The following is a 14,035-nucleotide window of genomic DNA, read 5'->3' as shown; positions in this document are numbered from 1 at the left end:
CACAGCTCTGTTTACATAATAAGATCAATTTTAGCCTAAAATTTTTAGGTGGTTCGGTTGTGAACATAGTTTTTATGTTAATAACGAATTTATAAATCACATAGTACGGCTGCATATACACAATTGGTGTAATATAATAAATAAAATATTTAATCTCAAAAACATGCAAAATGCCCAAAATTTAGCTCTTGCCAAATATAAATCTCTTAGATGTAGGAAAAGTAAAATAAACAAATTAAAATATTAATATTGTTTTAATTTATAATTGTGCTAATTTTAAGTGTACCTAATATTTTTTTTGCTATCTTAAAATTGGCGCAAATTGAACCCAATAACCTCAATGTAATTTTACTGAACTAGTAGGAACCTTTTTCAATTATGATAAAATAGTGATTTAAACATCACTAGTACCGAGTTCGATAAAGCTCTTGTAAATAGATCCCTTTAACGACACTAGCGCAATAGAACATTTCTTTGAAACTTCAGAACAAAATTATTGAACTGTCTTATCTGTAGCGTAGTAAATCTGTGGTAAGAGTGTTCTGTAGTCAGCTGTGTCCTATTGATTTTTTCCCAAAGTAAAATTCGCGAAAACTGGATAAGCTAGGTATCAGCTTTTTAATTAGTATCCTAAACAAACCAAAGAACCAACATGTTAATTAATGAAATGAAACTGTTTGAGGTTTGTTACTTATTGTTTTTATTACTATTTTTAGAGTAAGAGTACAATTGATTTTACAACTTTAAATTGTGATTTGATGGGTAACAACGCAATATAATTGGCAAATTATAATAAATATTGTAAATTATTAGGACAGATTTTCAAGTAAGTACTCATAAAAATTTTGTTTTATATAAACTTTGTTAAAGCTTCCCGGTCTGAATCGGGACCCAAAATGTAAAACATTTGTTATAAAAGACGAAGGACACCTCGGGGATGCATTGAAATGCATTATTTCTGGATAGTAAGTGACTATAATGTACACATTTTCACAACCTAAATTTTCTTTCCTTCAAAGGCCTTGATGTGTTACATTATTTTCTATTTCAGTGAAGATGTTCAGTTCTGTGGATACACAGTTCCATGTCCAGTTGAATCTAAAATCCATTTTAAAATTCAATCTGCAGAAACTCCTGCACTTGACATTTTGTATCGTGGTCTTTGTGACCTAAAAAGGGCCAGTGAACAAGATTTGGATCAAATTGAAACAAAACTCAAAGAGTATAATAACCACTCATGCTTTTGTAAGATGAGGTATTAAATATCTTTGACAAATAATATTATTAAATATTGTAATGTCAGACTCATTTTTTATTTTTGCTTCAGAACAAAACAAGCCATGTAAATACAACAAATACGTAAATTATATAGTTTATTGACCTTATTAAGATAAATAATGTAAATTATATAATATAGGTACTGAGAAAGATATCAGCAGTCAGCAAATGTGTAACCCTGTTATTTGTATGATTAGATATTTGGTTTAGATTTAGTACTTATGTAAATTATAAATATGGTTTTCTGAATAAATATATGCAGTTATAAAACTGGTTTAATATTAAATACCTTATACCTATTTATAATCTTGGCACACATACTGTAGGTACATACAAGTACAGTATTGTACTGGAGTAATACTGCAACCAGGCCTGTTTCAGCCGCATTCAGTAATATGATAGGCACTTGAGTTCACCTATTAAAATTTCGACTCTAATGCAATTTCTATTCACCCCATTTTACGGTATTTCAACTGACAGGCGCAAAGCAATGTGATCAGTGTCCGTTCACACTTCACATTACATTTACCTTACTACCTAGGTACTTTGCATGATGTCTGGTATTTCAAAATAAGGTCGTAATATTCACTCATAGATTCCACTTAACATCAGACCGGTCCTGCGTGTTATTTTACGTGTATTAATAGATCGCTTATATTAAGGATGATTTGAGTGAATGTGAAAGCTTTATTTTCACGCGTCACCTGGTGTTAAGTGATCACCGCCGCCCACATTCTCTTGCAACACCAGAGGAATCACAAGAGCGTTGCCGGCCTTTAAGGAAGGTGTACGCGTTTTTTTTGAAGGTACCCATGTCGTGTCCCGGAATTACCGCACAAGGAAGCTCTTTCCACAGCTTTGTAGTAAGAGGAAGAAAGCTCCTTGAAAACCGCACTGTGGGGGACTGCCACACATCCAGATGGTGGGGATGATATCCTAACTTGTGGCATGTCGTGCGAAGGTGGAATTTGGCGGCAGGAATAAGAACACTCCCCGTGATAAATGCGGTAGAAGACACACAATGAAGCGACGTCTCTACGCAATGCCAAGTGATCCAGCCGTTCACAGAGCACTGGGTCCCCGACAATTCGAGCTGCTCTGCGTTGCACGCGGTCAAATGGATCGAGCTGATACTGAGGTGCGCCATACCAGAGATGACAGCAATACTCCATGTGTGGCCGGACCTGCGCTTTGTAGAGCGCTAGAATGTGGGCCGGCTTGAAGTATTGCCGTGCTCTATTAATGACGCCCAGCTTCTTCGAAGCCAATTTGGCTTTGCCCTCCAATTGGCAATCGCTCGAGACCCAGTATTCCGATACTAGGCGAGGCTTTAAGGGAAGTGTTGTCGAAGAGCGGTGATGCGGAGAGGTATAAAAATATCCATGCCCTGCAGTATCACATCGGCTACTGCAGCGGCGCAGGGACTAGGATCATCCAAAGGTAAACAAACCCTGCCCCAAGGATAGGATGCAAAAAAGGAACGCATCCTATCCCAATCTGGTGACTTGTAGTGGCAAACGCGGCGGGTTGCTGGTGGTCTGCGACGTTGGCGTCGGATAGGCACTACACTCCTGACCAGGCAATGGTCGGACGTTCCGAGAGGGGCATCGACAGAGACCTGGTAACTATCGGGATGTGTAGTCAGCAGAAGATCTAATAAGGACGGCATGTTGCTATCCACATCCGGGAGCCGCGTTGGCGACTCAACCAATTGGGAAAGGTCATACGCCAATGCAAAACTATGCACAGATCGCCGATGTTGCAGAAGGTCAGGAAACACGACATGATTAATACAATTATTAAATACTATTGCAAGATATGGTGCTATGACATCAAGTATTTAACTTATTACTTTAACAGAAATACCCCATATATTAGCAGTTTTTTTCAGGTCCAGAGAATTAAGTTTTCATTATTTCACCAGGGCTAACAAAACTGAAAATTTGTTGACATTGTCTAACATTTTCCAGAAGAAGTGACTCAGCAACACTGGTAGAGGAGGCAAGAGTATTTGTTATAGAAACTGGAATCTCAGAAAAAAATCTCCAAAGCAGTAGCAACTTCTTGCTGAGATTGAATTATTGTATTGTTTATTGATAGATTGTATTCAATGTTGCGGTCTTTCAATCTTCCACATTCCTAGTTAATAACATTCCATGTCATCTTTATTTTATTGGGTGCATTTTTAATTATTTGTCTGATATGCATAGACTTTGCAATAGAACAAACACTTAAACAATTTAGAGTATTTTTAACATACTCGAGTAGATCCATCATGATTATAAAATGATCTCTTACTCTATAGTTCATATAGCCTTTGTCTGCTGCTCAAGGCATTCATAGATGCCAGCTGTTGCCCAATCATAAAATAACAAGAGACAACCTGATTTGACTGTTTTAGAAGTAAATATAGAAGTAAACTCTGTTTTAATTATTTTAAATAACATAATACATTTCATTGGGATTAATATTATATTTGATAAATCCAAATTTGAAAGTTTACTGACACATTACTTACCTCTATATTTCCCCATTCGCCTATTATTTCACAGGAACAAACGCAAACTTTTTAATTTTAGTACATTTATTGACCTCAATATTAAAAACAATCTGACCGTGGACTATCTGACTGAAAGTGGTCTGAACTCTGTTTATTACTGCCTGAGAAATGGGTTTATAATTGGTAAATATGTTATCAATACAACTTTTGGAGGGGCTGGTTAATTTAGTAGGCTATAACAAAATATTGGTTAAATCATATGATTTGAACAAGATCTGAATCTAATACTGGTGTTAGATTTTTCTAATAAATTAAAAATTCACCACATCGTACTAATATTATACATGTGAAAGTTTTTTATGTCTGGGATGTATGTTTGAACTTCTTTAACGCAAAATCTACTGAATAGATTTTGATGAAACTAAAATAATATAGCTTACACACCAGAATAACAAATAGGCTATAATTTATAAAACTAGTGTGAATTATACAAAATATAAAAGTGTGATTGTTACTAATGAATACAACTAGCGCCATCTCTTATCAACTAGCAAGCAAAAGATCAATAAAATTTAATTTATATGGCATAACGTTTGGCGGGTCAGCTAGTATGATATACTTCTTAATTTTAATTAAACCTCCAATACACTTTCAAATAATTCATATACTGCATACAAGTCGGTGACTGCATCTGGGGGTCTGTACCTATATACTAACAACAATGGCGCGCTCGAGCTCTGCACAGGCTATTTCATTGGTACGTTCAACAGAGAAACCCATATCTTCTCGTTCTTTGATCTTTCTGAGGTTAGCAGTGAATGTGTTAATTTACTTATAAGTATAAGAGATACGTGTAGCCCTTTCTTTGCTAAACGCACTTGCCACCTCATGACCCCTGAAGTTAAAGATGAGCTCATATACTGTGTACTCTGTTAAATATGTATCTTTATGATTCAATAATAACTCCAGTTAAAGTTCTTTACCTATTTAGGTATACATAGTAGATTTTGTCATACTTAAAATAATCAACTGAATAATTCTCTCATTAAATACAATACTTAGTAGTGGTACAATTGCAATAATACAAGTAAATAAGTTGCATGTGTTTATTTACACATTAAGAAATTTAAACTTTGAATTCAGAGTATGGTGACTTTGTAAGTGGGATGTCCCGCCATAAATCTGGGGTAAGGTAGGCATAGGTCTTTGCTATTGCAGCATATGTTGCCTTAGCAAAGTTCCCTAAGGTGCCAGTAGAGCCACGGGCTGATGTGTAGCAGTCCTCAACACCAGCCATTTGAAGCAGTTTCTTGGGAACAGGGGCCGACACAATACCAGTACCTCGGGGGGCAGGTATTAACCTCACAGTTACAGAGCCACATTTGCCAGTTACCTGAAAGAATTATAATATATTAATAACATCATAATTTAAACGATTTAAGACAATTAAATGATGTGTAATCAGACGCATCATGCTTCATAGGCAAAGCCTCAAGTGGATACCACGAATGAAAATTAATATGGTTTCATCATAATAACATGTCTTTGCAGTGTGTATGAGAGAACATAATTTTAAATTACCTTGCAAGGTACAGTATGAGGCTTTCCGATCTTGTTACCCCAGTAACCTCGTCTCACAGGCAGTACTGAGAGCTTGGCAAGAATAATAGCGCCACGAATAGCTGTTGCAACTTCTTTGCTGCATTTGACTCCAAGACCAATATGTCCATTGTTATCGCCAATAGCCACAAAAGCTTTGAAACGGGTCCTTTGTCCGGCACGTGTTTGTTTCTGTACAGGCATGATCTTCAATACTTCATCGTTTAATGCAGAGCCAAGGAAAAAGTCAATTATTTCAAATTCCTTGATGGGCAAAGAGAACAAATAGATGCTCTCAAGTTTGTCGATCTTGCCTTCGCGTACCAGCCGACCCAATTTGGTCACTGGTATCCATTCCTTCTGATCTTCCTTGCCGCGACCACGGCCTCTGCCGCGTCCACGTCCACGCCCGCGCAGGCCTCCACGACCTCTATCACCACCGCGAGAACCAAAGCCACCACGGAAACCGCCACGTCCACCGGCTGGAGCTGCGTCCGCCATTCTGAAATAGTATTATAATATCAAATACTTGCATTGTAATAAAATTTCTACACTTAACGATATCAAATTTAATCAGACGCGTTAAGGCCATCACCGTAAAATACTATGGTAGATACCACGAATGAATTTTTATTAAGTTGTCATCATATTAAAATACTTCTTTAGAGTCGACACGTGGATAGGAGGTTAGGTATGTCAAATTTTTGTTCGTACGTAATTTACTACAACCAATCAGTACATATAATAGTACATTTAAAATCATAATGAAAGCATTATAAAACTATACTTTGACTTTATAAAAACAAGTTAAAACGGGATAAATCTAGAATTACTTACGTAGAACTCCAAGCTTGAACGACGGTCAACTTCAAAATGGCCGAAGATCGGAGTTCAGTTTATGGAGCACATAAGTCGATTTTTTTTTTATGACGATGGATGCTAGTCTTTCTGTCAAAATAATAAAATGGTAGTATGTTGAAACTTTAATTAGGGTTGTAAAAATTGTTCCTATTGTCACTACAACTAAATTCCCTATAACCTCAATATAACTTCTACTAACTATTTATATTAACCTAACAGAAATAAACCTGACCACATGAACAGATATGACACGTCTTTGAGATAAAAAAAATCAGGTTGCACTATGGGAGTGCCGGCAGAAGTGAAAAGTTAAGCATTAACGTTGTGAATTTTTGAATATTTTGGAGTGGTTAGGGAATAATATCGCAAAAAAATTACTTTATTTATCAGTATTAAAATACAAGCATTTATGTGGTTAAATACAATATTCATTTATTGCGCTATCGTACATAAAAATGACAACAAATATTACGTAAAAAAAATTAACACTTTAGAACTAATACAATTATTTTACATTAAAAAGTTTATCTCTCAGAAAAATCAACTTTCATCTATAATATCAAATTCAAATTCAAATATTTTTATTCAAAATAGGATGTGACATCACTTATTGAAAGTAAAAAACTACCACCCATTCCAAAATGAATGCCTCAGACCTGAGAAGATTGTTAAATCAAATCAACGACTGTGTTACGAATTTTCGATCAGGTCACATGTCTTGACGCGAGATAACATTATACATATACCCATCCCAAGAAAACTTCTATACGCCACTAAAGAAGTTTTCACTTCAAAAAAAATAATAATAATAATTTTGAAATTCAAGAAAAATCACTAATAAGTAAAAGCATCATACAATATATTGGCCACAATGCGAATACGTTCATGACTTTGAAGATCAGCTATTTTTTTCCTACCTTGTCACCTTGGCAAGTGGTACTCGTGATGAAGGGTGGTGAGACAGTCGCACATTGACATTCGCAAAACCAGGACTCAAGAGATGCTGTGCTAGCCGGTAAGGAGCATATAAAACTCTATGGTATACCTTGTAAAGATATTTATAGCTCTTGTGTTAAAACAGTGCAGTACCTTCGTTTCCATACCTTGGTATAAATAAAACTTCTTTAATGTAGAACATACAAGAACACTTACAATTTGAAATAAATAATTCAGGAAAACTTAAAGCTGGTGGATGTACGGAATGTGCCAGCCCAAAAGGAATGAAAAAATAAACAATATGGCAATAGTCCGCAACGTGCCAGCCTAGCGAAACTATAAGAAAAAGCGATTCACTCGATTGTATAAAACGTGCAGTCATCGATAGATTGGTAGATGACTGCTATAATCTTGGAAAAAGCGGAGATAGCCGAAATCTTTGCCCTGTGCTTCAAAACTGTGACATTCAAAAATTTATGTTAATAATTCATCTCTGTTTTACTCCTGATATATTCAATTAAATTTCTATCCCTGTAACTAGTAATTCAATTCATAAAACATTCAGTGCATACACCTCCTACATACATTGCTATGCAGATGACAGTACTGGTGATGCCGTATACACGGGTCATGTAGGTCTCTCTCGGGAAATCGTGGACCAGTGCCGGGAGAAACTTGTGTCTTATATCGAGTCCTCTCTTGGGAAGGTCGCGGAATGGGGTTAATCAAACCTTATCCAATTTTACCCCCAGGAGACTCAAGTTTGCGCGTTTACCATTAAAAAAAACCCCATTTGTCATTACACACTGAGATAAGTGTGTAATGACAAATGGTGACAATCACTGCGCACTTCAAACTAAGCTAAATTTCAATTTTTAACTTAGGCAGTCTCGCCTCATATCACATAGTCTTTATATCCTCTTTGCAACGTGCCCGCAAAATTACCGCAACGTTACCGACGAAAAGCGCGGGAAACATCTAAATTGGCGGACGCGTTTTTTCTTGATATTTTTATTTATAATTAAAAAAGTGGATCAGTGAAGGTTTTTACGATATAAAAGTATTTATTTAATAGTTATAACATATTTATTTTATTATTTTATTTATATAGTGTACTTTTTGGAATCCGTTAAGAGTTTTTTTAAATTATTATGGTGGTTGATCCCCCAGACGACCCTGCCTGTAGGATGTAATGTCGTAATCGACGATTCGTCAATGGATACTGAAGATGGACTAATTCCTCTCTCAGAGAGAAAACGATCGAAACCAACAAAAAAACACTCTAAATCAAAGAAAACTAAAGCTGGAAAATTCTTCTCTAACTAACGAAAATTCTAACGTAAAAACAATGTTACCACCCAAAATTCACGTCTCACCAGTTAATACTTCTGCTGCTACACAACCCACTGGTTCAGGACACTCACAACCACAAATAATTAGAAAATATGTTCGCACAGATTCAGGCCCTTTCACGGTACATGTACAAAGATTAACAACATCCCTTGATGATCCCATTACGATGCACCCAATACAGTTTGGAAAAGATTTAAAAAATATAATATTAAAAATATTGTTTAATAGCTTGAAGCGTATCGGCAGGAACAGAGTGTCCTTGTCTTTTACAAACTATGAGGATGCCAATTTGTTTACAGAGAACTCGGCAATAACTAGTCTCTGCTATCAAATATTCATACCAAGTTTCACTGTTACTAGAGTTGGTATAGTGAAAGGTGTGCCCCAAGATTATTCAGAGGAGGATATCCAGGAAAACATCACTCTTCCTATAGAATGTGGTCAAATATTAAAAGTGAGGCGAATTAAAAAAAAATGTTACTGATGGTACTACCTTATTTTCTAATACCAACATGGTTGTATTAACCTTTGATGGTCAAATTTTACCTAAAAGGGTTTACATGTGCTATACATCTCTTCCTGTTGAATTATACATTTTTCCTACCATCCAGTGCTATAATTGCTGCAAATTTGGTCACACTAAAATACAATGCAGGTCAAAGTCACATTGCTTTAAATGTGGGGAAGAACACCCCTCAGACACTTGTGTATTGTCTCTGAAAATGCTCACTGTCTCCACTGCACTGGTCGTCACTTTGCCACTAGTAAGCTATGTCCAGAATTCGTTAGACAACAAAAAATTAAAGTTTCAATGACCCAGAGTTGCATATCATATGCAGAGGCAGCTAAAATCCATCCTCCATCTTGAAAACCTTATAATGATGTAGTAGCTTCTTCCCCTCCCCAATCTGGAAATAAAAATCATCCTTCTTCAAATTTTAGTTCACATGTACCTCCTACACCAAACAGTGGGCATAAAAAAACTGTGTTTATTCAACGTCGTGTTCCTCCTAAACAAATTGGAGGATACCGTACGTACGTATATGACCGTACCATGCATGAATCAATTAATAATGAATACAATAATCATAATTCCCAAATACCTGATGGTTGTGTGTTGAAACAGAGATCAAATACAATTCCACAACAATCAATTGCAGAATTAATTTTGGAACTTATTAAATTGCTTTCTAATTCTAGTGATTCATTCTCTAGTGATAACTCTTTACCGTCCAACGCTGCCAATTCATTATTGACATCTTTAAACCAAATCTTTAATTATGGACCACAAAATCCTTCAGTGGAACTGCAGGAGTGTAATAAGCAAAAAAACTGATATTATTTACTTACTAAATAAATATAAACCTATGGCTATGTGTCTCTCTGAGGCATGGTTAAAACCAGAGTTTTCTTTTAGGATTTCTGGTTTTGTTACTGTGAGAAATGATAGACTTGATGGGTATGGCGGAGTGGCCATACTTATTAGTAAAGCTTTCTCATATAAGATTTTTTTACTCCCTCCTCTCAGTGATGGCATTAATGCCATCGCTGTGATTGTAAATAAAATTTGTATAATATCTGTGTATATACCTCACCCTTCTTCTGTTTTATATAATGAGTTTAGTCAATTACTTGCTACCTTACCTGGCCCATTTTAGTACTTGGTGATTTCAACTGTCAAAATCAATCATGGGGCAGTTCTAACACTAATTATTATGGTGAATTGATGACAGATATTTTAGACTCTCATAATGTATGTATATTGAACAATGGAACTCCAACTCGACGTACTGGTCCCCATGAAAGCCACAGTGCTCCTGACTTGTCACTTTGCTCTCCAAGTTTGGCCTCACAGCTACCCTGGAGTGTACTTGACAATTCTTATGGCAGTGATCATATATCTTGTCCACCTTCTAATGTAAAACATATTTCTAAATTTAAACAAACTGCCAGATAACTGGAGTTCATATAAAAATTATGTTGAACAAAAACTATCCAACCTTCCTATTGTTAGTGGTGGTAATGAAACATGTGCAGACGAGTTTACCAAAATATTAATTGATGCTGCTAACACTTTATTTACATTACGAGGTAATACACAAGGTAAAATTCCATTTCCTCCTTAGTGGGATCATGAGTGCACTACAGAGGAAACCGTGCTAAGAAACAGGATCTTATATCATTAATTAACCTTCATATCCCTGTTATAATTGCCATTTCGGAGACATGGCTGAGGCCTGGAGCCCGATTTTGGATCCCTGGTTTCTGCAATTTTCATTCGGCAATACATTTCTTTTTCTTCTATTCCAATCCCCCCTCACAGTAATCAGATTAATGCTGTTGCTGTGAGAGCTGTAAACATTTCCTTCCTCTCATTGTATATTCCACATCCAAGCCCCTCCCTTATTCCAGAAATTGAAACTATTCTAACTTCTCTCTCCAGTCCCACTGTGATTATGGGTGATTTTAACGCACACCACACTTTGTGGTTGAGTTACAACTGTGACGGGTTTGCTCCGTTGTTGGTTGACATCTTTGAGGATATAAATCTTTGTATCCTGAATGATGGCTCTCCGATCCGCAGAGTTTACCCCAATCAGAACCAAAAATTGGCAGTAGATCTATCCCTTTCTTCAACTTCCCTTGCATCTCAGCTATCCTGGCAAAATCTTCCTACTACCTATGGTAGCGACCACTTCCCTATTATCCTTACTCTAAATAATAGGTCAATTCCTCTCCCCAATCCTAACCCCTTACTAAAATATAAATTGCGAAACGCAGATTGGTCTCGCTATGCTCAAACCGTGGATGATTTGTTGGACTCCCTTCCTGATCTTCAGTGTGATGGTAACCTCTTTACTATGATGATGACTATGAACAGTTTGTCAAATCTCTTATTTCTTCGGCCTATTCCAATATTCCCCGTAAAAATCTTTCTGTCTCTTATAATTTGCCTTCCCCTCACTGGTGGGATGGGGAATGCAAAGACTTGTTCAATGAGAGAGTGGCAGCAGAGAAAGAGTACACAGCCCAAATAGCAGAAGAGAACTTCATGAAATATAAACGTATTGATGCTAAAACTAAAAGGATGGTATCAAAAAAGAAAAAGCTTGGCTGGACTATGTTCTGTGAATCACTTATCCCCAGATCGCCTTCTTCTATTGTTTGGCTATCCAAACTCCAACAATCCATCTGAGTGGCTTAGTACTTTCGCTGACAAACTTGTTCCCCATCCGAACGATTTCCCTATTTCTACGCCAGCATTCTCGATATCTAAAAGTACCGGGTGGATTGTACACACTTCGGAATTGTTTAGATCGCCTCAAAAAGTGTGTAATAAACAATATTGTCGTGTCATTACAATATTGGTTACTTTTTGTGGTTCTAATAGACACGGTTTCCTTAGTACTCTAAAAACAGCCGATAAGATGCCAAAAACATTCTCTACTATTCTTCGAGCACGCGACAACCGATAATTGAAAATTTGTTCTTTCGTCCCTTTAGCGTTAAGACCGGTATACGGCTTCAACATGTTTTCAGTGAGAGCAAACGCACTATCTGCCACAAACACGTAAAGAAGTGGTTCGACCCTGAGAGGCAAACTCATTGATGTTGGCAAATTCAGTTCATTTATAGATATTTTTTTATACAATTCTGTGTTTCTGTACACACCGCCATCACTTATTCTGCCTTGACATCCGCAATCCACAAATGTGAAATTATAGTCAACCAAAGCTAACAGTACAATGCTGAAAGTTCCGTGATAGTTGATATATTACGAACCACTGTAACAGGGGCTTAGTATTATCACGTGTTTCCCATCAATCGCGCCAAGACAATGAGGGAAATTCCATGTGCTGTTGAAATTGTTTTCAATTTTTAACCATTCTGCTTCCGTCCAAGGTAACTGAAATGAAAATACTTAAATTAAATTTTTATTTTTTATAGGATCCACTGGACGACGAGGATACCGAAGCAGAAGAAGGTAACATTACGCAGGCGACATCGGAACAAACATTAAAGACATTTATCGCGTTGGACGAAATGAATACACGCAGCAATGAAGCTTATAATATTTTAAAACAAATGACGAATACCGAGCCTGACACATCTTCACTGTATTGCAATTTACTGTGTAATAAATTGAGAGGTTTACAGGAAAGTACTAGAGATAGCACCATGGTGGAAATAGATAAAATAATGTATGCTCTTAAACAACAAGACAATCAATCATACAATTCACAATACTCTCATTCATCCAACTCGCAGCCACCTGTATAATGTTAAGTCTCACTGCCATCCCCAGATTACTCTTATTCATCCATCGCACAACCATTTCCACAATATCAAAATCCTCCAGACGACGTCCACTCATCCAACTCACAATCATCCGCGTCCCCACAACATCAAAACTCACAGTCGCAAGCTTCACACTTGAAACAATATTACGAAAATGTACGTTTGCCTTAGAACTCTGCTTCCAATAGTATGCTAAATTAAAATACATACATTAAAATAAATAATTATATGGATTCTCACAACTCTTATTGATCTCTGCTACCAATAGTGTACTACAATTAAAAATACTTACTTTATAGGTACTTAATAAATAATTGATTCTCACAATTTACTTACTTTTATTTCTCCCTTTAATTCTACCACCAAGGCTTCGCAAACGTCATCGACACATCTTGAAATTGTTTGTTTGGAGACTTTCAAAAGATAACTAAGGCTTCTGTAGCTATCTCCAGATGCCAAAAATCTCAGTGGAATTGCAAGCCGTTCTTGGACTGGAATATCTTTTCGCATATTGGTATCATTCCTTGATATACCTAGGCCAATTTTATTTAATAGGTATTCAAAATCACTTAAAGTCATCCTACAAAAATTTAAGAATGTGTTGCTTGGTTCTTTTTGGATATTAAAGAGCATATCAGTTCCGTTATATCTGAAAAGAAAAAAAGTTATTAATTCTATGCAGTAATGATAATTTCACCTGAACCATTTCCCATTATTTTAACTGCGGCACCTGGTCCCACCAGGTGCTACTAAGGGGCTATAGTAGAAAATATTATTAGATAACTATACACTTACCTTGACCGACTTTTGTTGTATCATGACATCCACCAGCGAGGTTTCTTTTTAATTTTACGCGATCGCTCATTGGTAATATTCGCATTTAATATAATCAAAGCGGCAGCTACAGCGACGATACGTTCTCTTTCACTTTGCATCTTGAAATGAAGCTTGAAAAGATCTACACAGACCGACACGCACCGTTGGAACGGCCCTGGCTGCGGTTCGTCGCCGTCCGTGCTCGTCGGCTGTGCGTGGCTGATCCGTAGAATAGCGAACCGTGGGACCCCAGCATAAATGTTTATAAAGCATCGGCAACTTTCATATCTTAAATTGTAATTATTTTATCTCTGTATATTAATTTTTTTGTCTTTCCTTTAGTAATTAGTTTAAAATTAGAAACCGAGATATTAGACTAGAATTTAGTTAGAC

The 14,035-nt window shown here is 36.5% G+C and overlaps 2 protein-coding genes and 1 long non-coding RNA gene across 3 annotated transcripts; 1 reads left to right on the top strand and 2 right to left on the bottom strand.

Moving 5' to 3' along the window:
- Nucleotides 1-385: 385 nt before the first annotated feature.
- LOC126975277 (probable DNA-directed RNA polymerases I and III subunit RPAC2) lies at nucleotides 386-1,548 on the top strand. The gene is made up of 4 exons (XM_050823090.1): nucleotides 386-682; nucleotides 871-965; nucleotides 1,052-1,255; nucleotides 1,328-1,548. Exons 1-4 carry the CDS (start codon nucleotides 653-655, stop codon nucleotides 1,344-1,346), a joined length of 348 nt encoding a protein of 115 aa, XP_050679047.1. The 5' UTR covers nucleotides 386-652; the 3' UTR covers nucleotides 1,347-1,548.
- A 3,322-nt stretch (nucleotides 1,549-4,870) lies between these two features.
- On the bottom strand, nucleotides 4,871-6,377 carry LOC126975247 (40S ribosomal protein S2). The gene is made up of 3 exons (XM_050823051.1): nucleotides 6,215-6,377; nucleotides 5,360-5,879; nucleotides 4,871-5,171 (listed from the first exon to the last, which is right to left on the bottom strand). Exons 2-3 carry the CDS (start codon nucleotides 5,876-5,878, stop codon nucleotides 4,905-4,907), a joined length of 786 nt encoding a protein of 261 aa, XP_050679008.1. The 5' UTR covers nucleotide 5,879; nucleotides 6,215-6,377; the 3' UTR covers nucleotides 4,871-4,904.
- Nucleotides 6,378-10,582: 4,205 nt separating this feature from the next.
- LOC126975289 (uncharacterized) lies at nucleotides 10,583-13,887 on the bottom strand. The gene is made up of 3 exons (XR_007731679.1): nucleotides 13,622-13,887; nucleotides 13,163-13,475; nucleotides 10,583-12,434 (listed from the first exon to the last, which is right to left on the bottom strand). It is a non-coding gene; the product is annotated as an uncharacterized LOC126975289 (long non-coding RNA).
- Between the last annotated feature and the right edge of the window lie 148 nt (nucleotides 13,888-14,035).

This window comes from Leptidea sinapis, chromosome 35 (assembly GCF_905404315.1).
Source record: "Leptidea sinapis chromosome 35, ilLepSina1.1, whole genome shotgun sequence".
NCBI classification, from domain to species: domain Eukaryota; kingdom Metazoa; phylum Arthropoda; class Insecta; order Lepidoptera; family Pieridae; genus Leptidea; species Leptidea sinapis.
The sequence above is the reverse complement of the archived record's forward strand: the minus strand, read 5'-3'. Positions and strand labels throughout refer to the sequence as shown.